This window comes from Puma concolor, chromosome A1 (assembly GCF_028749965.1).
Source record: "Puma concolor isolate L17-30 chromosome A1, mPumCon1.1.hap2, whole genome shotgun sequence".
Classification (NCBI taxonomy): Eukaryota; Metazoa; Chordata; class Mammalia; order Carnivora; family Felidae; genus Puma; species Puma concolor.
The window spans coordinates 129,804,994-129,831,708 of record NC_141667.1 but is presented as its reverse complement, the minus strand read 5'-3'; the positions used below and the strand labels follow the sequence as shown (position 1 = coordinate 129,831,708).

The following is a 26,715-nucleotide window of genomic DNA, read 5'->3' as shown; positions in this document are numbered from 1 at the left end:
CATTCCACTTACTTGGTCATCACTGACCTTTGTGTGTTCAACTTTTAAAACAAATCTGTACAGTATAAATATCCATAATTATTTTCTTTTCCTCAAATTTATATACCAGCTGCTAAAAACATCATAACATATGTACAGGATAGCACTAGGACGGCAACAGTGCCATTTCAGCAAACATCCCATTTTTGTCTACATGGCAGTACCTGTATAATTAAATATACAGAATAAAAAGCAGAAATAAAATACACTTATAGTCCTAAGACATAGGCTTAAACTGAGATTGAAACAGATATGGAGATCATCAGGAAAGCCTGAGATAATACATCAACAACCTTCGTAAATTGTACGACTGCGAAGGGAAAAAACTTAAAAAAAAAAAAAAATAGGTGCACCTCCTTTGAATAGAATCCACCCCAAAATAAACAAGCCCATCATTAAACTTTAAGGTCCATTTCTAGGAACACATTAGGCTGAAAAGTAAGGGGAATGCTTATTATACAGGACAGGCAAAAGTCACTATTGAAAGAGAGTCCTACAGTATATTTTAATTTTACCAAAACCCACAACCACCACCAATCACCACAAAAACCAATTTTCCGAAATTTGCAGCTGGAAAACTGAGCAGTGATTCTTAAATCTAAATGTAAATTAAAATCACTTGAGAAACTTAAAAAAGTATGCCTACATATGCCTCCAAACAATTTAAATCAGATTTTCTGTGGGCTCCAAGGCTGAGAACCACAGAAATAACCATCCTTATCCTACTCATCTAAAGCTAAGTCTTTCCGAAAAATAATTTAACTATTCTTCCATTTAAGACATATCTACTGGAACCAAGAAAAGGAAAAAAAGTCATGTGTGTTTGCTTAGAATATTCAACCTAAGCAATGAGCATACCATTTTATCACTCATTTTACCCTTAAAAGTTCCAAAGCAAACCCCTGTAAGTTCTCTGTTTAGAATACTCAAAATACATATTTTTAGTTGACAAGTCTTTAAGGAAAAAAAAAAGTTTTTTAAAAAGTTTATTATAAAAATTCTTTTAATCTGTTACTAATTGACAAATCAGCAATTACTTATTATTATTAAAGGAAATTACTATACTTACCAATGCATTTTTTTTAATTCATTTCATAGGTAGGTTACTAACACTTCCCAGTTAAGATGGTTAAACTCCAGTCTTTCTGTACAACTAGAAAATTAGTTGAAATTCTGGTAATCATTCTAAACCCAAGCCATTCTGGCCACGAGCCCTTTTCTGCTAACCACAAGAATTAGAGAATTTGTACACCTGAATGATAGTACCACAGGTCAATTAGAAGATATGTATTCCTTCAAAGCCAATTCTGTTACCACAGTACCTGAAAACCAGCTGCCTGGTATCTAAATTACTTGGACACTGGGTTAAAACTATGGTACACAATAAATTATTTGTTCAAAGAGAAAGGGCATAAAGCGACAAAGCAAAAAAAAAAAAAAAAAAAAAAAAGATACATGTATTTCTTGTGAAAGCATGAAAAGAATAAAATGGAATGCAGACATAGAAAAACAGGGCTTTTTGCTTTGGACCATCAATTCCACAAGCCACCAAAAATACTGTCAATTACATCAGAGGACAGATCAAAAAGAAACGACCATTTTTAAAACAGAATGTGTGTGGGGTGCCTGGGTGGCTCAATCGGTTGAGCATCTGACTTCAGCTTAGGTTACGATCTCACGGTTCAGGAGTTCCGAGCCCCACATTGGGATCTGTGCTGACAGCTCAGAGCCTGAAGCCTACTTTGGATTCAGTGTCTCCTTCTTTCTCTGTCCCTCCCCACTTGCACTCTGTCTCTCTCTCAAAAATAAATAAACATTAAAAAATAAAAAAATAAATAAAATAAAACAACAGAATGTGTATTTTCCTCACATCTTGGATATGAGAAAACTTCCTTGTCAGTTCCAAGTTCAACACAATACAAAGCAAAGGAACTTTTATTACTTACTACATTCACACAAGTAATGATCAAGTGCCCTGAAGTTTACCCTCATAGCTTTAGATGACCAAATAGTAGTTTCCACAGAAGAACTGTTTTAACTTCCTAATCCTATTCAAAGGATAAAAGGGTGGGGGAAAACTCATTAAGTGCTTAGCACTGCCACTTCATTTCAAATGCCATTTTAGTCCTTGGGTGAATGCACATAACACTAAACCAAGATCTAGCAACAGTTTTCTATTTGGTTTAACTAGTTTCACTTAAAGAGCTAAATACAGGATAATGCTTTAACAGCTTTTTTATCTGAGACAAAATTAACTCTAAGATCACATGACAAGCAATGTACAAAATCTGTCAATCATTTTAGAGTTCATCTAACATACATAACAATAGGATATATACCATCAGAAACTGCACTGACTGATAAGTAGACACATTAGTTTGTTAAGCTCCACCTGAAAACATGATGTTTTATTAAAACAAAAACCAAACAATTAAACACAGCTGGGTCTTCCTGAAGTTGCACAGATTTCCCTTCTTGCAGGCCAGTTAATATGCAGGAAGAACGCATGAAGAGCACAATGGCTATCTGACAAATTGTACTATCTGGATTACAAGTCCTGAAAATCATCTGAAGAATGTCAAGGAGTTAGCAGAGAGATTATATAGTGACCTTAGTTTTTATTTTTCTTTACCTAGAATTCTACAAATTCTAAAATTTATCAATTGATGTATCTTTTAAATAAACAGCACCAGTCTTGCCCATTGATACAATTAAAATTTGACTTTCTCAGTTCTTAGTTCACAAGTTTATTATGAAAAACACTGCAGTGCTCTTGTGCAGTAACATCGTCTTATAGGAGGGGGGGAAAACAGTTCTGTTCAAAACAACTCACCAGGTTCTGACAATAACAAAGAACGACATGAGGCTGAGATTTGAGAAGGGAAAGAAACTGAGTGCAGACAAATCATACAATTAAATTAAACGGTATCCCTGAAAATAAACAAAACGATTTCAAAACTCACAAGAAGAGGGGAGGCCTTGGTACTTATTTTAAAAATGTTCATTAAGCTCCAATGATTGTTTGCTGCTATCCTTATCTACAGTCATGCTGAGTAAAGCTATAGCTAAATGGAAGTTAAATTGTATTCACGAGGTGTTAATGTTTACATCTTATTATCTGCAGTCTCTCAGAGAAAGCAAAAGTAACTACAAATAGCGCTATGCCAGAAACTGGTTTCTTGACCAACAATGTCGCTTCAGCATGCAATGAACTGGTTCATTCTAAAGTGGTCACGGCTGTTGATGACAAGAGGCTCTGTATTTTTATATGGCACATCTTTTGGTCCGTGTGAAAACAAGTTTTTTGAATGTTAACTATTCTCTGACACTTTGGAGTTACTGTTGCTCTTCCCATTTCCATTAGGTCAATATATGGTTCATGGCAATACTGTACAAGTTTAAAATTTCATTACAGGAAGTAGTCTGGGGTACGACGAGTAACATGTGGCTCGCCTCTGCGAGGTGCTGGGTCAAACTGCAAGCTGAAAAAACAAAACATATTTGTTTATACAGCACGTTACCAATGTACCGACAATCAAAATCAAGAACATTATTCTTTCAGACTTTATAATTTTTTTCCTGTATGATTTAAGCTTGCCTTAATGGAAGAGAACCTTAATTGCAGCCTAATAGTGCATTTAATAAGAGTCTTGTAGTGGCACACCTCCTCGAAGAGCTGATGCAACTTCAGATAGAATTTTTACGTATCATAGTTCCTTCTAAGATTATATGAAAGGGGGGTTCCACTGAATAAATAAAATTTAAAGAGCCCAATGTACTGTATTTGTAATCTAACCTCAGGATATATTTTATGAATTCCACATTTAAAACAAGTGTTTAAAAGTTAAAATCCTAATAATTCACACATCAGAATCTATACAGTACCAGGTTTCTGTTGATGTGTTTCAACATATCACAGGTCTGTTCAAAAGGAAACATAAAGATGCCCTGAGGGACTCAGTCAAACTCCCGACTCTTGGGTTTCAGCTCAGGTCACGATCTCATGGTTTGTGCAATCAAACTCCGCATCGGGCTCTGTCCTGACAGTGCAGAGCCTGCTTGGGAGTCTCTCTGCCCCTCCCCCCTCCATAATAAATAAACATTAAAAAAAAGGAAACAAAAATCAAATTGGAATCTGAATTTAGCATGAACCCTTCAATTCTTACACACCACGCCCCCCCATTCAAACTATACAATTTGACTCAACTGTAATGGCAGCCATCTACTCAGGTGTAAATACTTACAAAGAGTATTTTAGAGTATCATCAAGTTCCATGATTGCAGCTTGATTACCACAACGATAACAATAGTTTGGAGCACTGAAAATTGTTACTACATTCCGGTCGTGGCACCAGTTATACCCCTACAAGGAAAAGTAATAAAAACCTATTTTACTCCCTTATTTACAATTAAATATGACTCAAGAGAGAAAAAAGATCTCCCCTTCCCACAAGGCTTGAAGAATACTGTTTTGTTTCTGGCTAATACCATATTAATTCTTAGTCATAGGTGAAGGTCCCCACGTTGGTCACTGACCAGGTACAAAGAAAATAGGCCTCTAGGATCTCCAGCCTCATTTTGTCAAAGTCCATGTGAATACGTGAGTTATGTTTTAAGTACTGTTCACAAATATCTTTCCATATCTCTAGCAAAGTCATACTTTTATAACAACCACTTAGTATTAATCTAAATAGGCCCCTAATATTATAAGTATGCTAATCAACGTTCTATACTAAGAACTTAGCCCATTTCCCCTTTGGTTTCTTCTTTAAAATCACCTATAATTCTACCATCCAAAGGACCAGTGAACATTTTTCTATTTCATCTCAATCTCCCCTCCTTACATTTACCTGTTAAATATATGAAATAAACAGAATTGAAACCATAAAATGCTACATTCCCTCCTCTCCTGTTCCCTGAATCTTACTTTCCCACTCTAAAATCCCAAGCACTACCCAGTCATTAAATACATCTCTGAAAGTATGTCAACTATGAAATTCACTGTGATCAAAAGCTTGAGATTTTAATTCTAGTGTTCATCTACTGAAAAGGCTCAGGCAAATTTATTGGAAGGAACACATGGAATACTTTCATCATTAATATCACTAACTGACCTATCCCCTTCCAAAAAAAAAAAACAAAAAAACCCAAAATCCATCCCTAAGATCCCTAAGATCTTCCTTAAGTTTACTTAAAAAAAACAAATAAGGGGGCGCCTGGGTGGCTCAGTCCATTAAGTGTCAGACTCTTGATTTCGGCTCAGGTCATGATCTCACAATTCATGAGTTCGAGCAAAGAGCCTGTTTGGGATTTCTCTCTCCCCGCTCCTCTCTCTGCCCGTCCCATGCTCATGCCCTCTATCAAAATAAGTAAATAAACATTTTTTAAAAATACATAAAAAGCAAATCAGGTTTCAAAGAGGAGAACATACCTCCATCACCAGCTGGTGAGCTCTGGACACCAATGTGAGGCCATTGGCATGATTAAATGTTTCAGAAATGTCTTGCCCAAAGGTGTAACCAGCTCCTCGAGGAGATATACCCCAACCACCACGATCATCTGGATCTGACCACAGCAAGTCACACATTGGACCCTAAAAAGCAAGTTTTGTTTTGTTTATTGCAAGTTAAGTTTTAAACAGCCTCTTGCAAAAACGATTTGAGTAGTTCATCAGAAGCGGCACCCTACAAAGTCACATTTTTTGAGTGATATTTGCTTTAAAAAAGCTTAAGGTCTGCTTTAAAGTCAAATATGTGTGTCAAGTAAGTAAGAAACTATTTCCAGATGTTTTTAGAAGTATATCCTACATCAATGAGCCCCAAGAGCAACAAACTCTAACGAGTTACTAACCTACCTAAAGTATGCAAATTTCAACATTAGGCAGTATAGTCCAGTAATGAAAGGAGAGCTCTGAAGACAACTACCCAGATTCTAAGGCCAGTCCCAAAGGCACTGTTATCTTGGCAGGCTTCTTAATATTAGCTTCTTCTGAAGAATGAAGTTGCTGTTCGTACCACATGGGGTCATTTTTAAGCATTAATGTAGAGAATACATAAAAGAAATTAAGTTACAATTAAATTTTCCCTCTCTCTACCAAATAAGAGTCAATACCTCATGAGGAACTTCTTGTAGGCGATCAAGTGCTCTGATGTGATCCAGTGTATCTATGGATGGTGACAGGCCGCCATGTAGACAGAATATCTGAAAAGAGTGGTTTATAATGTTAACCTCATATAGAAGAAAATTCACACATTCTGGATTCGGTCAGCCCACATCACTTCGTCCCACTGGGGTTTCTGTGTTCTGCCAGAACCAGGCTTGTATCTGCAGGGTCAGTCTTTCTTCCAGCCCACTCTCAACTACTGAACATACTCCCTTTCTTCCTGATAAATCATTGCTACTACAGCTAGACTCCACTTCAATCAGCTCCTCCAAAGACACATTTCTCTGACCTTACCCTCACCACAGACTACCTTCCTTCTCATAGAATTTTCTTGCAATTTCTCCTGTGCACTTCTCTACCTGGTGAGTAAATAGCTAATTACATCTTCAAGACTTGTCCAGAAACAACTTGAGAGGATGGATGGGTTACATCTTCTATCCCTGTGGTCCCAACTTAACTGTTCAGTCAATGCTTGATACAAAGAAGGTACTTTAGAAGTCTAAAAGGGATGTGAAGGTGGAAAAATGACTGGCCCTAAACATTAAGAAAGCAGATTCTTGGGGCGCCTGAGTGGCTCAGTCGGTTAAGCGGCCGACTTCGGCTCAGGTCATGATCTCACGGTCAGTGAGTTCAAGCCCCGCGTCAGGCTCTGTGCTGACAGCTCAGAGCCTGGAGCCTGTTTCAGATTCTGTGTCTCCCTCTCTCTGACCCTCCCCCGTTCATGCTCTGTCTCTGTCTCAAAAATAAATAAACATTAAAAAAAAAAAAAATTAAAAAAAAAAAAAAAGAAAGCAGATTCTTGAAAATAAGCAGCAATGTAACTTTTAGTAAGACCTACATACCTGCCCATCCACCAAGGCTGTAAGAGGAAGATAGTCAAAAAGATCTGTGAAATATTTCCAAACATTTGCATTTCCGTATTTCCTTAAACACTCATCATAGAAACCATATACTTGTGTGATCTGTCTGCTCTCATGATTTCCTCGAAGAATGGTGATGCGCTCACGGTAACGAACCTAAAATGAGAAAACAAAACATATGAACACCTGGCTCTTTCAAAAACCAAATGACAGTTCAGCAAACTCTACAAGAAAATCAAGAGTTCCAATTTTGGTAGTGGTGGGGGGGGGACCCCATGCCCCCACACCACAGTAAAATGAAATCCCAAATCCCACATCTATAGTTATTTGACCATGGAGTATCAGCAAAGCCTATCTCAATTAAAATCAAACTCCTACGACTACCAACTTTTACACAAAACATAATCATCAGCTGTAATATTCCAATCATGAAATTTCTGTCTACAGTTAGATGACTTTTGGTAAATTTACAGTTATACAAAAACCATCACAATCATTTTAGAACCCTTCCACCAGTCCAAAAATATCAGCCATAGGCTGTCCAACTCCTACTCCCAACCACTGATAAGTCAGTGGTTGTCTTTGTCTTTTGAGATTTGCTTTTTGTGGAAATTTCTTAAAGTAGAATAATACTTTTTTGTGTGTCTGGCCTCATACATTCATCAGAATATCTCTGAGGCTCATCTGTGTATGAATCAGTGGATTATTCTGTTTTTTTTATTGCTGTACAGTATTCCCTTGTATGGCTACTATACCACATTTTGCTTCTTTATTTACCAATAGGATGAATACTGGGATCCAGGTTTACAGCTTTTGAGTATTATGGAAATGTTACTATGATCATCTTCCATGAAGTTTTTGTACAAAGTTACAATCTACTTGGGGCACCTGGGTGGCTTATTTGGTTGAGCACCCCACTCTTGGTTTTGGCTCAGGTCATGATCTCATGGTTCGTGGGTTCAAACCCCATGCTGGGCTCTGCACTGACAGTGCTTGGGATTCATTCTCTGGCTCTTGCTCTCAAAATAAATAAAACTTTAAAAAAAAGTTATAATACACGTCATTTCTCTTGGGTATATTCTCAGTTCACTATAATGGCTTGGTGTTATGGGTACAAGTATGCTTAATTTTTTGAGAAACTGCCAAACTATTTTTCAAAATGGTTGGTGTATGAAGGTTCTAATCTCTCCATAAACTAACACTTGATATTATCAGCATTATTATTGATAATAGTCACTCTAATGAGTGTGATTAGGACTTTAATTTACATTTCCATGATTAATGGTTTTGAACATCTTTTCATGTGCTTTTCTACTATTTATCTTCTCGGGTGAGATATCTGAGTGTTTTGTCCCTTTTCGTCTTATTGAATTAGAATACATTTTTTTTTTTTAATTTTCTTTTTTTTTCAACGTTTATTTATTTTTGGGACAGAGAGACAGAGCATGAACGGAGGAGGGGCAGAGAGAGAGGGAGACACAGAATCGGAAACAGGCTCCAGGCTCTGAGCCATCAGCCCAGAACCTGACGCGGGGCTCGAACTCACGGACCACGAGATCATGACCTGGCTGAAGTCGGACGCTTAACCGACTGCGCCACCCAGGCGCCCCAAGAATACATGTTTATTATATGAACGCAATTTTTTTTTCTTACTGATGTCTTTTGAAAAACAAAAACTCTTAATTTTGATGAAGTCCAATTTAATAATTTCCTTTGGGGGGGGTGCGCCTGGGTGGCTCAGTCAGTTAAGTGTCCAACTTCAGCTAAGGTCATGATCTCACAGTTCGTGGGTTCGAGCCCCGCATCGGACTCTGTGCTGACTGCTCAGGGCCTGGAGCCTGCTTCTGATTCTGTGTCTCCCTCTTTCTGCCCCTCCTCGGCTCATACTCTCTGCCTCTGTCTCTCTCTCTCTCAAAAATAAACAAACATTAAAAAATTAAAAAATAATTTTTTAATGGACTATGCTTTTCTTATCCTATCTTGGAAATGACTGCCTAACCCAGGGTTACGAATATTTTATCCTATGTTTTATTCTAGAAGCATCAAAGCTTTAGCTCTTACATTTAGGTCTCTGATTTTGATTCATTTGTACAGTATGAGGTATCTAAGTCTTTTTTTTTTTTTTTTTTTTTGCATATGGATAATCTAACTGTCCAAGCATCACCTGCTGAAGTTTCCTTCCCCCGACTCCACAATTTGTGTGCAATGTACAACAAATGGGAAGCTTAAACAACAGAAATTTATTTCCTCACAGTTCTGGAGGCTGGAAATCCAGATCAAAGTGTGATTAGTCTGAAGGCCTGTCTACATGGCTAACAAATGGTCATCTTCTCCACATGTCTGATCATTTTCACTTTGTATCTGTGTCCTAATGTCTTCTTACATGGACACCAGTCATACTGAATTAGGGCTCACCCAAATGACCTCACTTTCCTTTAATTACCTCTTTAAGGTCCTATCACCAAATACAGTCACATTCTGAGGTACTGGGGGTTAAGACTTCAATGTATGAAAGGGGCTGGGGGAAGGGCATGCAGCACAATTCAGTCCCACAACCTTCAAATATGAATTATTTTTTTAATTAATGAATTTGAGAAATAGAGAAAGCATGAGTGGGAGGGAGGCAAAAAGAGAGGGGGAGGGAGAATCCCAAGCAGGTTCCACACTATGAGTGCAGGGCCCAATGCGGGGCTCGAACTCACAACTGTGAGATCATGACCTGAGCCAAATTCGGACGCTGAATCCACTGACAGGTGCCCCGCAAATATGAATTCTTAAAGGCAGCATATTCATTCCTCCTCTGAGCACTGGGATTCATCCTGGGCTTTGCGTACAGATTAGTTTGCAAGGTTGTTTTCACAGTATCTAGAGTCATCATAAATTTTTAATCCAACATTTAATCTAACTGCTTCATTTTACAGATGCGGAACATACTATCCTCCAAAAATGTTTTGTAGCACATTACATGATTCAGACTAGTAGCTACATAAACACATACATTGTATTAATTGCCTACAATTCAGCTCTTGCCAAAACTACATTTTACCACTTCCCCAATATTATAAGTTTCTGGCAGCCATTTTATCACTGTGAATGTTCTTTTTCCCCCTTATTTATTTAAATCCAAGTTAATTAACATATAGCTTTTTCAGAATTTAGCAATTCATCATTTACATATAATACCCAATGCTCATCCCAACAAGTACCCTCCTTAATGCCCATCACCCACTTAGCCCACCCTACCACCCACAGCTCTTCCAGCAACCCTTGGTTTGTTCTCTATATTTATGTCTCTTATGGTTTGCCTCCCTCTTGGTTATCTTATTTTTCCTTCCCTTCCCCATGTTCATCTGTTTGTTAGATTCCCCATGAGTGAAATCATACGATACTTGTCTTTCTCTATTTCCCTTAGCATAATACATTCTAGTTCCCAATGTGAATGTTCTTTAATAGAATCTCTCCTAAAAGTAAAGTCATACCTCCTAGAGGAAGACAGAAGCCTGCCATTCTAAAAGCGATCGACCATTCTACCACTGTTTTCACTTTCAGATCTTTGTATAAGCTACAACTGGTATAACGCAACTTGCTTTTCTAGATTGTCAAGTTTTAATGGCTGCAAACTATTCCACTGAGATAAATCTTAATTTAGATATTCACTTTTGTTGGCTTTTTAGATCTTCTTTTTCTGGTATTAAAAATAATGTCACCGTTAAGGTTTTCAAGCAAATGAAGCTCTTTTCCTCTTGAATTTCTTCTTCAGTAAAAGTCTAATTATAGGATTACTGTGTCAAAAGATGTAAACATTCTGACATTTAGTATATTTTATTTCAAAAGCATCTAGAAAGATAATTATGTTACTTCTCCGCATCCCGATTAACTAAAGTTACGTTTCTATTTGACCAGCCCTCTAACATTTTTCAAATAACCTGCATAATAACCTTTTTACTTTTATTCTGTACCATCCCCTTATTCAGAATGAAGACAGACCTGTGATTTTTAAGCCCCAAACCTGAATACTTTCATTCCTAAATATGGAGTTTTATCCTAAAACTGAACATTCAAAGAAAATCACAAATTACTGAGGAAAAAAAGAACATTCAAGACTGTCTCACCCAGTACAAAATGCCAAAACAAAACAGAAATTACCTTAAGAGCTACAAGCAGAGTAACGGTTTCAACTGAGTAATATCCTCTGTCAACATAATCTCCCATAAACAAGTAGTTCGTATCTGGTGATTTGCCACCAATTCTAAACAGTTCCATAAGATCATGAAATTGCCCATGCACATCTCCACAGACGGTGACTGGACATCGAACCTCTTGCACGTTGGATTCTTTTGTCAGGATTTCTTTAGCCTACGGATGGAGAAAAAAGAAACCAATACATTTGGCATGAAACATTAACAAAGATATCAAAGATATGTTATTTACACTTAATGTAGCATAAGGGGCAGACTTCGTAGAAGATGAAAATGTGGGCATTGGTAATCCCATTAACATAAAAGGGCAAGATATGGCCAGATTCCATCTATTTGCTATCTGACTCCTGACACTTAGGGGAAAAAACATGTATCAAGATGCACAGTTCTATTCTTCTCATCACTATCAGTTTTTATGCCAAGCAGTTACTATCTAATTAATTACATGCTAAACAGATTATTATTAGCAGCCATATAAGATTAATGAAAGTGGAACAAGACATTCAGGTACCTATTTCCTTAGCTTTAATGTCTAATTAAAATATGCCAGCACTTCAAGATTCCAGGCTATGAGGAAAAGTTTCTAATTTCCGCTTGACCTTTTTTTTTTTTTTGAAACACGAAAATTTTGCCTGTATTTTTATATTCTTTATACCAAAAGATAAACTTTTTGTTTTATAATTGTTAACTATTCAATATACGTGGTTTTTATAAAATTGTTTGGTAGTATATGCATTCCCCCATGTAATCACAAATTCAAACATTACTTTTAAGGGCAGCATAACATTTCACTCAACAGAGATCCTATCAGTCATTCAACACACATTTATTATTAATCATTTATCATATCCCCAAAACTAAAGCGCACTGGGAGTCAATCGTTCGTTCATTTGCTCAACCATCTGAGTGATACTACGTGCCAGGCCCTGTCCTAGCCACTGGGGGCATAGTGTACAAGATAGGTCACTGGGGGCAGAGGACCACAAACAAGTAAACAAGTAACAAAGTACTGGCTGTGTTAAGTGGTGAAAAGAAAGGGAAAGAGTAAATGGTGGGTAAGTAAGACATCACAACAAACATGACAGCCTATAAAAGCACAGTGGAGCAAGACAGGCAGACAAAATGATCAGGCCAAGTGCTAAGACATGCTAGAGCAAGCAGGAGTGTTTCAGGATCACAAACACTGGGAAAGCTAGGAAAACTGCCCGAGGTCCAAGGAATTGGCAGGAGTTAGTTATAGAAAGGGGATAGGAGTAGGAAATGGGACAAGGTCCAAAACAGACAAGATGCAATCATGTGTATCAATTCTCAGGAAAAGGCTAATAGGACTGAAGCATACCCCACGAGAGTAGACATGAGGGAAGACAGGTAGGTCTAGGATGACCAAATTACGCTGGTTTCAGCACTCAAAGTCTGGCATCCCAAGACATGCCTCAGTTGTGCTCAGGTAAACCATGACAGTTGGTCACCCCAGGTACAAAATGTAGAGGGGAAATAGGACACAGACTGAAGAACAAGTCTAATTAAAGTAGTATTAGAACAAAGACTCCCTGTCAGAAAACCTGATAAGTGAATTTATGATTTCAGAGGTAGGGCTAGACATGTGGATATCTGAGACAGAGTAGAGCTTAAAGGCTACTAGTATTCAGCGACCAATCCATCACAAGTCTGGTCTAGTCTCCCTCCAAAACATACCGCAAATCAATCAGCTTTTATTTATGGTTTTTTTTTGCCACTACCCTGGTCCAAGCCACCATTACCTACCTCACCTGGATTACTGTGCTAGCCTCCATACTGAACTCCCTGCTTCCATGTTTCCTGACTCTAATCTAATTTCCAGGCAACTGTCAAAGTTAAGAATTTAAAATGTTCACTAGATTCCTTCAATTCACCATCATGTACACAGCACCTTGTTAGAACAATGTCTGAGATGTAAAAGGCACTTAATGTGTAATTTTTTAATGAATCAAGAACTTAAACTGGGGTACTCTTAGGTCATCTTGAGGGAAAAACATGGATGTCTCTCAGAACAACATCAGAAGTACATGCCTAGAAACTGGTACCAAGTTCTCTGAAGAATGAAGAAATAATAGGCAACAGTAGTAAGGAAAGGTGCTTGGGTATTTGGTAGAAAACAGAAACCTGAAAAACAGGGAATTCTATGCTAGAGGAAAGCAGCATCCATCCATTTATCTGGGAAGGCTATTAGAGAAATACACAATTTCCTGAGAAGAGCCAGGTTTCAGTTAAGCCAAGAAGGTAAAAGAAATTTATTCTGAGAATGGGTTTAAAGTATTTACCTCAGACACTCAACATTTATTGAGCATTTTCTTCTCTGTACAGCTAGCACTATGAATGGTGTTCCAGAATGTACAGTGGGAGGCTGGGTGAGGGAAGCCAACACCAGAACATGAAGGTGAGAACTGTTGCTAACTTAATTGCTCATTACATTTTGAGAGACAACCAAGAGTAACAAGGACTGGTTTTAAGGCAGTGGTGTGCAACCTTAGCCACACATTAAAAATCACCTGGGGGCAGGGGGAGGGGGGCCTGGGTGGCTCAGTCGGTTAAGTGGCTGATGACTTCAGCTCAGGCCGTGATCTCACGGCTTGTGGGTTCAAGCCCCGAGTCAGGCTCTGTGCTGATAGCTTGGAGCCCGGAACCTGCTTCAGATTCTGTGTCCCCCTTCCCCCCTCCACCTCTCCCACTCACACTCTCTCTCTCTTTCTCAAAAAAAATAAACACAATAAACAAATAACTAACTAGCTAACTAACACCTGAGGGCACCTGGGTGGCTCAATGGATTAAGCATCCAACTCTAGATTTCAGCTTGAGGTCATGATCTCAGTTCATGAGATCAAGCCCTCATTGGACTCTGTGCTGACAGCAAGGAGCCTGCTTAGGATACACTCTCTCCCTCTCTCCTCCCTCCCCCTGGCTCACACACTCTCTCAAAATAAATAATTTAAAAAAATCACTTGAGAGGGGAGCCTGGGTGACTCAGTCTGTCCGTTAAACGTCTGACTTCAGCTCAGGTCATGATCTGGAGGTTGTTGAGTTTGAGCCCTGCTTTGGGCTCTGCGCTGACAGCTCAGAGCCTGGAGCCTGCTTCGGATACTGTGTCTTTCTCTCTCTCTGCCCCTCCCCAACTCTCGCTCTCTCAAAAATATACAAACATTAAAAAAAATCACTTGAGAAGCTCTTTGAAAAAAATAAAATAAAAATCCAGGTGCCAAGGCTACTCCTCCTTCAATTAAGCCAGAATCTTTGTGAGTGGGATCCAAGCATCAATAATTTTTTAGTCTCCCCTCCTCACTCTATTCCAGTGCTTTCTTAGGTACAACAAAGTTCAAGAACCCTTATTTTCAAGTTTTCAAACACTTGGGGAGCCTATTTCAAGACAATGACCAACCACTGACATCCAAAAATTAATCATTCATTTGATCTAACATTTTATTTAAAAAGCTTATTTTAAAGTTTATTTATTTTTGAGAGAGAGACAGGGCAAGAGTGGGGGAGAGGCAGAGAGAGACAGGGAGACACAGAATCTGAAGCAGGCTCCAGGTCAGGGCTCAAACTCATGAACCACGAGATCATGACCTAAGCCGAAGTCAGATGCTCAACAGAATGAGCCACCCAGTTGCCCCTAACATTTTAAAACGTAGACCACTGTGTCTCAAAGAGTGATATTTCTTAAAAAATATATAGAATCCAAATCGCTAGGGTAATTCCAATCTCCCATGATTTATTATTACTAAAAGGCAGAATTTCACTAGTTATATTCCATGAATAAGTCTGTTTGGGGTTAATACCATGTCCAGTGTTTTTAGCACCTGGCACATGGTAAGGAAAATAGCTGCAAATGAAATGATAGGTCCTACTTCAAAAAAACGTGCAAGTTATTCAGAAGTTTTAAAAGGACAACGACATAATAAAACAGATGGTCAGAACTGTACAAATCTTACAATTCTGTAAGAAGTTACATTCCAAAATACATCCCTTGACACTTGCTTACCCACAAGGCTATTCCCTGTATGAAAAATAAAAAGTTGCCACTCATGACTGCCTCATGTCCTTATAACAACCTACTCAAAATTTCCATTCAAATCCTAAAATGACATTTAAACCTAAATGCTATTTGTTCCTTTTATCTCAATTTCAGCAAATCACAATCATCAACAATGTATCTTTACTTTTACTTTTAAAACTGTGAAGGTCATAGTGACAATCTTTGGAAAAAATACTTTGGAGCAGATAAAACTAAATGTTCCTTTGGGAATTTGGGAACGTTCCCTTTGGGTGACTCGGTTGAGCTTCTGAGTCTTGCTTTCGGCTCAGGTCATGACCCCAGGGTCAAAGGGACCCCAGGGTCGAGGGATCGAGCCCCCACACTGAGCATGCAGCCTGCTTAAGATTCTCTCTCCACCCCTACCTTGCGAGTGCATGCTCTAAAAATAAACAAACAAGAAAATAAAATTTAAGACCCCAAAAAACAAAAAAACCTAAATGTCCCCTTTGACCATTCTCCACAATCTCACTCCCCTTGGGCAAAGTAACCACCAACAGTATCCTGATGTACCTCCTTTCAAACCTTATTTACAAATTTTACATACATATTATATGCTTACAAAAACATACTCATTTTCCTTTGCATTTTTAAACTAGTAAGAGTATTGGGGCGTCTGGGTGACTCAGTCAGTTAAGCATCCGACTTTGCCTCAGGTCATGATCTCACAGTTCACCTCCTCATCTCTGCATCAGGCTCTGTGCTGACAGACCAGAGCCTGGAGTGGGCTTTGGATTCTGTTTCTCCCACTCTCTGCTCCTCCCCCGTTTGTGCTCTCTCAAAAATTAAATAAACATTAAAAAAAAAAAAAAAGTATTATTCAGCAGCCTGCTTTTCTAACAATCTATCTTGGAGATCATAATGCATATATATTCATTTGGTTAATTTCTCATGCTGGATGTAGAGTATTCCCTGAGGGATTATAATACGGGGCGGGGGGGTGGGGGTGGGTAGCAGGGAGTGGGGGGAAGCAGTGCAATGTATATCCTAGTATTTGCTCCCTGGTATACATATACACTTTTCCTGAAAGATACCATGAGGTGGACCTATTAACATATTTAACAGCTAGCTTCTCTTTATGTTACCAACTTATCCTCTAAAAGGGAAAGGACACTGTATTAAGTGAACTTTTAAACTTCTAAATCTGGGAAAGCCCAAACTCCTTCCTTTCCTACCAAATTTCAGACTAGAACAATTATAATTAAATCCTGCGGAAAAGAGTATTATGTATCAGATGCCATCAAGCCAACTATATTTTAACAATAAAAATTCAAGCTTACAAAGAATTTAAGTATAGTTTGTTGTTTTTTTTTAACCTCAACTCACCTCTAAGATGATAACTATACCAAAATACACTATCACCAGAACAATAAAGGTTGCAGTGGTTCTCAATGAGGATTATTTTGCAGTCAGGAAAAACTAATCACAGAAAAAAAAAAAAATGAGAAGTTGTGCCATCACATGGAGTCAGGCCTTTCTACCTTCAGAAGCACCTAACCAAACCCCTCTATGGATCACCTAATGAGACCTCTAATCAGTCACCTTTAGAACCTGCAGGCCTTCACCATCAATTTTTCTTTGCTTTTTTTTCTTTTTTAACCAACCATCAGTTTCTAAGGTAGCTATACAACTTCAACTCTCTAGCCTATACTCAAAGTAAATGGGAGAACCAGATTTACAAAGCAACTTAATTAACATTAGAGATATTTATACATTTAATAACTATCTTTTCACTTTCTGATATTGATTCCTATAATTTAAAGCCTCATATCACCTGAATTAGGCCCAGAAACAAAAGCAAAAGACACACCCCCCCAAACTTTTTTTGCTTCCCTAAAACACTTTTCCAAAGCTTCAAGAGGCTCAGCTAATAAACAACTGAAAGAAAATTAAAGTTTTTAAAAATAGTTTAATTAGCATCATACTGATTTTTTAACTTATTGGAACCCTACTGAATTTCAGTCAAATGGCAAAGACTGAAATCAGTGAATTTAAGGAAAAAAGATGTGATCTTAAATTTCCTAGAATGGGGCGCGTGGGTGGCTCAGTCGATTAAAGCGTCAGACTCTTGATTTTGGCTCAGGTCATAATCTCCTGGTCCATGTTAACAGCACTGAGCCTGCTGTGAAACCCCAGAGAAGGGGATTCTCTCTCCTCCTCTCTCTGCCTCTCCCCCATTTGAGCAGGCCTACTTTCTCTCTCAAAATAAACAAACCTTAAAAAAAACAAAAATAAACAAAACCTTCCTAGAACAAGATTAAAACTAGAATAGGGTAATCCAGTAATAAGAACTTAACCATGAAAAGTTAACATGTTCTACTGTCCTAAATTAAAAGAATTTGGAGATCCACTTGAAGAAAAGAAATCTTTAGGAGCATTAATTTATTATCAATGTCCTCTCTGTATTCTGAGTTCAGATTCAGAAACCTTAAAAGTTTATTTTTCAAATTACTGTAAAAACAATCTGGTTTCTTGGCATATGGGCTATCCCTAACCACCATAACAACATGAAATTACAAAAAAAAAAAACCCAAAATTTTAAAATAAAAAATACTTAAAAAAAATGTTTATTTATTATTGTGAGAGAGAGAGAGAGCATCAAGTGTGCAAGTGGGGGAGGAAGAAAAGAGAGAGAATCCTGAGCAAGCTCCGCAATGCCAGCACAGGGCCTGAAGCGAAGCTTGATTCCACAAACCACAAGACCATGACCTGAGCTGAAATCAAGAGTTGGACATTCAAGTGACTAAACTACCCAGGTGCCCCAAAGCAAATTTAAATTAGACTCCACAAATCATTCAAGTCAAGATAATTCAAGGAAGACAAGTAAAAAGAAAAAAGAAAAACAGGAACCAACAATGATTCGCCAACCATTTATATATTAATTTCCTTAAGGGCACACAATAGCAATATAATTTCTATTTAACATGTACTGTTGAAAAAGTCACGGACTATATTAATTCATTTTTCTTATTAAACCAAGCAAACATTTAAACATGCAGAATGATTGCAACTATGTAAAAATTCTTTATATGAGAAGACTTGAGAACATTAAAATGTTAATAGATTGTGGCAATCTTAATCCTACCACACCAAAAACTACTCACAAACAGACTTCATGCTTCAAATTGGCTAACATCTCAATTTGTGTACTAAAGTTCATATTCATGGGGCGCCTGGGTGGCTCAGTGGGTTGAGCGTCTGACTTTGGCTCGCGTCATCATCTCACAGTCCGGGACTTCAAGCCCCACGTCAGGCTCTGTCCAGACAGCTCAGAGCCTGGAGCCCGCTTCAGATTCTGTCTCCCCCTCACTCTCTGCCCTGCCCTGCTCACACTCTGCCTCTCTCTCAGAAATAAAATAAAAACATTAAAAAAAAATTTTAAGTTCATATTCATGAACCCAATGTCCTATAGCATTATAGCGATCACTTTAAACTGCTGTATAATATATTCCCAAACAGATTTATACATGTATTGTTTATTTAATTTACTTTCAGGAAATTTTCAATTATGGAACTACAGAGTTAAATATACGAACATTTTTTGTTACGTATGTACTATATAAAGCTCAATTATGCCCAACTTGTATACAATAATAAATGGAAGAATGCACCTATTCCCATCTACTTAAAATATAAAATGCTACATTGTGATTTAACTAGCACTCTTCATTTTGGAATTCAAACTTTTTATTCCATGTTTATTTATTACCAGTTATTTTTCTCTTATACAGACTGTCCACACAAATTCTCTGAATATCTATTGATAGAGAGCTAGATAATGCTCTTAGATATTTTTCTATTAAAAATCTGGTTATTAATTCAAATGTTCACTGGAACTCTACTTCACATAAATTAAACATTCAATACTTTAATCATAGTTGAGTATTTCTTCTACCAATATAGCCATAAAGGCATAAGAGAAGCAAAGCTGGAAAAAAGGCAGTAATTAATTTTTGAATTTTACTTTTTAGTTTCAGAATTAAAAACATTTGAAGGTTTTTTTTTTTTAAATGTTTATTTATTTTGAGAAAGAGTGGGGGAGGGGGCAGAGGGAGAGGGAGAGAATCTCAAGCAGGCTCTGTGCCCAGCACAGGGAGCTCAACGCAGGGCTCGATTTTACAACAGTGCGATCATGACCTGAGCCAGTATCAAGAGTGGATGTTTTGAGAGCCTGGGTGGCTCAGTTAAGCATCTGACTTCGGTTCAGGTCACGCTCTCACAGTTTGTGAGTTCAAGCCCTGCATTTGGCTTTGTGCAGATAGCTCAGAGCCTGGAGCCTCCTTGGGATTCTGCATCTCCCTCTCTCTCTGCCCCTCCCCCACATGTATGCGCATGCTCTCTCTCTCTCAAAAATAAACAAACATTAAAAAAATAGAGTCAGACTCTTAACTGAGAGCCACCCGGGCACCCCCATTTGAAGACTTTTTAAAAAAGTAAATTAGCAAGAAAAAATAAATTTTTTCAATACTCTAAGAGAATTTTATTTTGTTTCATACTGCTTTTATGAAAGATAAATGGAAGGTTTCCCAGATTTTCATAACTGCAAAAAAAAAAAAAAAATTAAGGTTCATGACAAACTAATATATATGGACAGATTTTTATTTTCGTGTGATAGATAATATAGGACATACCAGTAGCTGTGGAAGCAAATAAATTTTGAGTTAATTATCATAATCTTTCTTCATATTATTTGCCTTTTCTTTAATTATTCCGAAGAGATGCCTCTAGTTTATGAAACATTTTGGTCTTCTGTATGATTATACTGTATACACACTATCAGCGTGATTATACGAGAAAAGTACTATACCCCTCCATGTAATGTTCTAGGAACCAGTAGTTACTATTTGATTAGTGTCTAACCAGAAGAAAAAGGTCAGGGATTAGGGAAAATTCTAAAATTACATTAAAAGAAAATACTACATAGGCTGATGTTTTTCCATCTCTGTCAAATAATCATTTGTATCTTTGAAGAGAATGAATGTCCATATTCTTCAATGACCACTGAAGAATATGGACATTCATTTTCTTCAGAGACCCTATGTTTCCCATGCAACACACTGGCCCAGGTCTTTACTAACCAACCTACACATATGCACGAATTAAACATTCCCAATCATGCCTGCAAAGGGGAAAAAATATATACAACCTACTGAACAGAGAAATGTTGGTATATATGTAGTTGTTTAAAAATTCTCACCACAACACTCCATATGGACAATATTCAGCCACTCTGGGCTCCCTCATCTGTACCAGGTGACTTGGCCTAAATGGTCTTTAAGGTTCCTTCTATCACTAAAATTTTACTAAAGCAATTCTTAAGCCTTTTCATTAAGTCAGAGCCACCCAACAGAAACAGGTAGTGGGGAAATACTCTCAGCTGACAAACAATGGGTGGCAAAGAGATAAAATTCACTTGATCACTATTAACACGTTCTAAAACCTTTCCTATCTATAGAATTTACTACAAACTCAACCTCCTGACTAACATGAAACTGTACTATTAGAGCAATGAACTAACATCCCTAAAATAATGCTATTTAGACAAAGCTAAACAGTGAAAATGAATAACACACATAATGGAGGCTTAATAAATTTTGACTGAATGAATTCCAAAACCAAACGTACACCATCACATAGCATCACTGACATGCGACAGTCTTGTGAATTACACTTATTATACATCTCTAGTTAAGTAAATGAAATGTTTCCCAGGAGCACTCTAGAAAGAGGTTCTCAGTCTTCTTTCAGCCCCCTCAACATCAGCCATACTCCCATCTGTAGTAACTAAATGACTAAAGCGGAGGTAAGGACATGGGAGTACCAGAGTGACTGGCCAACTGGTCACATACACTTTAGAAAAGAATTCAGATTCATTTTTATTTGAGAGTGTTCCCACGAGTGAGGGAGGGGGGCAGCAGAGCAGGAGCCTGCTGAGGAGCTTGATCCCAAGAACCTGGGATCATGACCTGAGCCAAAATTAAGAGTTGGATGCTCAACCAACTGAGCCACCCAGGCACCCTGAAAATACCCAGATTCAGGCACACACATTTCTGTCACTGCCTTGTTCATCCATTCTAAATGCTACACCAATATGTAAGGAGGCAATAGTAACTTTGTAACATTAAGAAATTAATCAGTTAATTCCAGATTGCTCTTTACAATTCTTTCAGAACCAATCCCCCATTTACTGGCAGCCAGACCTCTCTCTACTTGAGCCTCCTCTACCACCTCTGCTCCAGAAGGTGAAAGAAAAGGTATTTAAAACAACAAAAACAAAATCTTTCCCCTTAATAGTTCTAGTCCAATTCATAGCTCACTTGTGTAGGAGAGTGCAGGTTTAAGGTTTTTTCAGGCAAAGATGGTAATGAGAAATAAGTAAAGAAAAAAAGAAACGAGAGATGGGTCAAAAAAGTAAAACAAGGGATTCTCTGTCACACTTAACTTTTCCTCCCTTCTCAGTACCTTTAAAAAAGACCCTCCCCCTACCACTACCTCAATCCAAACCTAATGTCTCCTGGCTTTCCCTGTACATCTCCTCCAAACTAAACAAATACTCCACAAATAACTGACAAATGACTTACACCACCACCAGCAATATCTGCTGCCATACAAAGTGGGGGTGGGGGTGGTGGAGAGACACCTGACCCATGTTACAATGATTACATACACTTCTCCAGTGCCTATCATGCTTTCTACAGCATGGGTTTCACCTGCCAATATTTGCAGAGAATTCTTGGCTCTGACAGAGAAAATAAAAGGGGAGTCAGGGGACTTGTGTGTCTGAATAGTAGGACTGTTCACCTTTTCAATGTTTCCTCAGTAAGTCAACCCAAAACCAAGTGCATTACTGCTTCATGCCTGGGAGATCACAAAACACACAAAAGGCACAAATAGGTCTGACTGTGGAAGCTATGATAAAAAGGGATTTTACAAGCTGTAGTGATTTTACAAGCGTAGTGTACAATATAAAGGTCACTTATGCTTTCCTGGAATATTTTAGATTTCACCTTCGAGATCATGATTTGCACTGAGGATACACAGAAAATGAGCTGGCATTTTCTTCTCACTAACGGTATGTGAGGGGAAAATGCAGTCAGCCACATCCAAAATTGAAGAATTATTACTGTTTCTTCCTCCAGGACAAAGTGAGACAACAGTGTGTGACATGAATAGGAAGCCTTTGAGCAATTAGAATAAAAATGTTTTATTTTACAGAGCTGCTGATTCTACAATACAATTTGACCCCAATTCACCTCCGTCTTTCATTATTAACACTCCCTAAGAAAAGAGAGGGGAGGAAGGCTGTGAAGCAAGACTAGAACACTGGGCACAGAATCCATAAGCCTATGAAATCCCACTTTAGCCCCTGAAGTCACTGTACCTTTCTGAGTCTCTGGTTTCTATCTATAACTGAAGATAATAAATGTCTCATAAACTTAAGAGAACTGTATATGTGAAAATATGATGAAAATAATATTCTGCATCATGCTTTCCCCCCATTTGTTTCCAATATTCAAATTACTTTTATGGAAATGAGCCAAACAACCTTTTAAATTAAGCACACATACTCATAAAAATGTACCAGCCACTTCATATAGAAATTTAACCTTGATCAAATATCTTGCAGCTCATCCAGTTTAGAAGGGTTTGCTTTTTCCCATACTCATGTAACAAATGTGAAGACTTAATGACTGCATTTTATTTATAGTGTGTGCACAGCAATGGAAAATAGCATACCTAGGTAAAGAACTCCTTTGGGGAAAGAGGGGGGAAAAAAAAAAAACTGGCTATCAAACAACATTCTCCACAAGTTTGGTAAGACCTGACAACACAAAGCCAAAAATCATACCTAAATTAAACCACTGCTGAAGCCACATAATAAAAGAGTGTTTACTGTAGTTAATGCAAAAGCAAGTTGATACTATTTACTTCTTCCAATCTGTAAATGGAAACATACCAGTCCAGTCATACAAATGTAGTAATGTTACTGACTATAGAAGTGTACTTAAGACAACACTGCATTCGCTCACCACAAATTTTTCAGCAATCAACTAAAATTATGATTCCCAAAATGACAAAGTATAATTCATACAATCATCTTGGTTTTGATATAAGCCTTGATCACATTTTGGGGGGAAAAAACCTTAACTAGTCAATTGCATAAAAACCATATTCACCTTTGTCTAATACACACCTGGATTCTCTGCATTTTGAACATCCACTGTTAATTGCTGATGGGATACTACAATAATGGTCTCTGAATTTTTTAATCACCATAACCTCTAATGGTATACTTCTATCTTTACCATTTAAATATTTCATTAAGATCAGGCATGCTCAGGAAGATGGAAGGCTTTTAAATTATTTTTCCTTCTTATAATGAAAGAAATGATCAACTACTACCAAGTACCTGTCTCCAACAAGAATTTTTTCTTTAAAAGGAAATAAAAAACTATTGTACTAATGTAAACATGTTTCCCTTAAGATTTTCTAAATATGTAGCTTTCACTATATGTGCTTTGGCTAGTCAATTAATAGTGAAAAGAGAACTTTTGTTAACTTTTCTAGTACAAAAAATCATTTCGAGTCATGCATCCTAACTCATTTCATATGCTTAAATAGCTGCCTTTAAGTTAATTTAGTTTGCAAAATTAATATACTTCCAGAAGTTGAAATATTTACAAGTTAAAAAGAGTATTAAGACTGTATAATATTCCCCCTCAAAGGACCCATTTTTTGGAAACTTAACTTCAAACATTATTTCCATCTTTTTGACTCTAAGAACAAATACCTGGCCACACTGGATAACCAGTGGGGATCTAAGTATAAATTGTTTAATCTCACTGTATCTTAGTTTTACAAAATTGTGGACAAGAATCAACATTTACCAAATCATCAAGCTTTTGATAACCAACCTTAGCCCCCAGTATTATCTCCTATGGTCTCTAACACAAACCCACTACTTCCCTGGTTCATCTACTACTGTTTTCCAACTAGATTTAGGCTCCCCGAGAATAAGCATGATTATACTTCATTGCTTTTCACTTCTTTCATAAAAGTTAGCACTCTTGAATAGTCATTAGATATTTAATATTTAAACACAATGTATGCATCTAAATTGGATTATATAATTTCATAGTAGAAGGGTCCCTGGAACATCTGTTTTTAAGTCTTTAGTTTACAGACAGGAAAATGTGGACTAAGTGGTTGTCCCAAGGTCAGTCACAATTACTCTGTGGCAGAAAGAGGACTAGTGTCCAGGTCTAACTTGAAGTCCAGTGGTCTTTCAATTACATCATTACCTCTCTTTCAATGTTTTCTACACAAATGACTAGTCATCTAGCCAACTGCTGACTCAATGTCTTTATATGAAGTACTGATCTTTAAAAATCATTAAAATCATCACTTACAGCACCTAGAAATTAAGACCCGACAATATACAATAAGTTTCAGAAGCCTATTTCTAAATCCTTACTACATACACCATTCTCATTTGATGAAAGAAAATTAAAGGTAAAAGAGGAACAAAAGACTCAATACATTGTTTACAGTAAAACTGAGTTCCAATAGGTAATGTGCCACCTCATCAACTAGTAGGAGAGTTGTTCAGGCTTAGGATAAATAAATCTGAATTTGACTCATTTAAATTGCACTTATTTACAGCATTTCTGAAAAAGCCTACTTTAGAAGCAAATACATCAAACTCATGAACCCAATTTTCCCATCAAAACCACAAACGAGTCAGCATAATTGCTCTCTAATAACTCTCTACACTAACACAAAATGTGAATATGGTATTCCGCAATTCTGTACTAAAATGAAATGCTGCAAAGTTTATTTTTGACAAGAAGAGTGAAACTATTTATAGGAGAGATAAGCATTTTCTATACATTAGAAAGCTGACTTCTAAGACTTCAAAAACACGACACAGCCAATAGTTAAATAGACAACCTGTTTCCCCAACCCCTAGGGAAAACCAAGACGGAATTAGGTAATTTAAAATCGACTTACTAAAGCAACTACAGCATTCCATTTACGACATCTGAAAAATATTTAAACGCTAAGCACAATGTATGGGACACAATAAAAGCTCAATGTACAGCTATCGTTATTATTACTACCATTACTTAAACCCATAAAAATATCAACAAGTAAGTTTTCAAACAAAGAGCTGGGATACAAAATTTGCTGCTTTAAATTTACGCTGTTCATTTTAAAAATAGATGGCAAAATGCCAAGTACGTTCAGTTTACAGAAGGGTTTCAGTTACCCAATTTGAGTCAGCATATAAATCATAGATTAAATTGACACTTGATTTCCAATCCGAAAGCTCTTTATGTAGTATGACTCACCAAATTCTCCATTTGTTCCAACTATGAAAAATAAGTTGTACTCCTCCATCTACCACCACGACCTTCGCAGAAATTAGGTTAGAGGTATATTTAAAAATTTTTATAACACACATTTTTAAGTCTCTGTCAAAGATTGCTCAATGAGTTTAACACAAACCACCAAGAATAGTTCTAAAGCTGTGTGACCTTTAGACAGGTCTTGGTATGTAACCTACGAGCCTGCCTTTGGAGGATCCTCTGGACAGCTCTGGACCGAAGAGTCAGGCCCGAGTACAAGTAAAAAGCCTCTGACCCACCTCACAGTAGAGTCACAGACCTCCTTCCCAGACCTTAGAACCCAAGCCCTCTTACATCCATCTCAAAACCGTGCCCGACCCTAACACACAGGGTCTCTGCTCCCCCAGCCACATTTCCCGGCACCAAAGCTGGAGGCTCGGAAGCCCTGGAGTCGGGTGAACGGCGCCATTTTAGGCGGCGGTGGCGGCGACAACCAATCCCTGCGCAGGAGGCAGGGGGCGCCGGGTCGCCCGGGAGCCGCCGCCGGGCCGCGCCGGGCGCCGGTCTGGGAGGCTCGGGGGCCCGGGCCGACGGCCTCCGCCATGTTGCACTCTCCCCACAGCCGCCTCCTTCTCGGTGGGCTCGGCCCGCGGCGGCTCCTGCAACCGGAGAGAAGCTCACCTTCTCGCAGAGGCTCTTGACCTGGGACTCGGACAGCTGCTTGCACTCATTCAGCTGCTCGATCCACTGGTCCAGCTCCTTGGTGAACACCTTCTCGTCCATGATGCCACCCGCCCGAACCGGCTGCCGCTCCGCGCTACTCCCGCGCCGCCGCCCGCACACGGGCCACACGCACACGCCGCCGCCGGTTCCCGGGGTACTTGTGTGGCTACTGGCGGCTGCTCGGCGCTAGCGCGAAACCGCGGGTGCTCCCTGAAGTACCCGGCCGCCGGCCGCTGTCCTCCTCCGCTCGATCTAGTCCTGGAGCTCAGCTCTCTGTAATGGCGGCCACCGGCGTGGTGACATCACGCGCGGCGTC

At 38.3% G+C, this 26,715-nt stretch overlaps 1 protein-coding gene across 2 annotated transcripts; it reads right to left on the bottom strand.

Annotated features, from left to right (window-relative positions):
- Positions 1-1,956: 1,956 nt before the first annotated feature.
- On the bottom strand, positions 1,957-26,715 carry PPP2CA (protein phosphatase 2 catalytic subunit alpha). Of its 2 annotated transcripts, none has more exons than XM_025923718.2 (7): positions 26,358-26,715; positions 11,209-11,418; positions 7,045-7,218; positions 6,151-6,240; positions 5,471-5,632; positions 4,284-4,402; positions 1,957-3,521 (listed from the first exon to the last, which is right to left on the bottom strand). In XM_025923718.2, the coding sequence occupies exons 1-7, from the start codon at positions 26,457-26,459 to the stop codon at positions 3,449-3,451; spliced, it is 930 nt and encodes a 309-aa protein (XP_025779503.1). In that variant the 5' UTR covers positions 26,460-26,715; the 3' UTR covers positions 1,957-3,448. The 2 variants fall into 2 exon arrangements, with proteins under 2 accessions (XP_025779503.1, XP_025779505.1); XM_025923720.2 differs by lacking the exon at positions 26,358-26,715 and adding an exon at positions 26,031-26,177.

Bases quoted from the DNA above. Each gene is read 5' to 3' on its own strand.
- PPP2CA (XM_025923718.2), bottom strand. From the start codon at position 26,459: ATGGACGAGAAGGTGTTCACCAAGGAGCTGGACCAGTGGATCGAGCAG. The intron at 5,633-6,150 runs GTATTGACTCTT...CTTGCTTTTTAG, and splicing joins TACAAGAAGTTCCTCATGAG to GGTCCAATGTGTGACTTGCT. The intron at 4,403-5,470 runs GTATGTTCTCCT...TTTTCCTTGTAG, and splicing joins CTCACCAGCTGGTGATGGAG to GGGTATAACTGGTGCCACGA.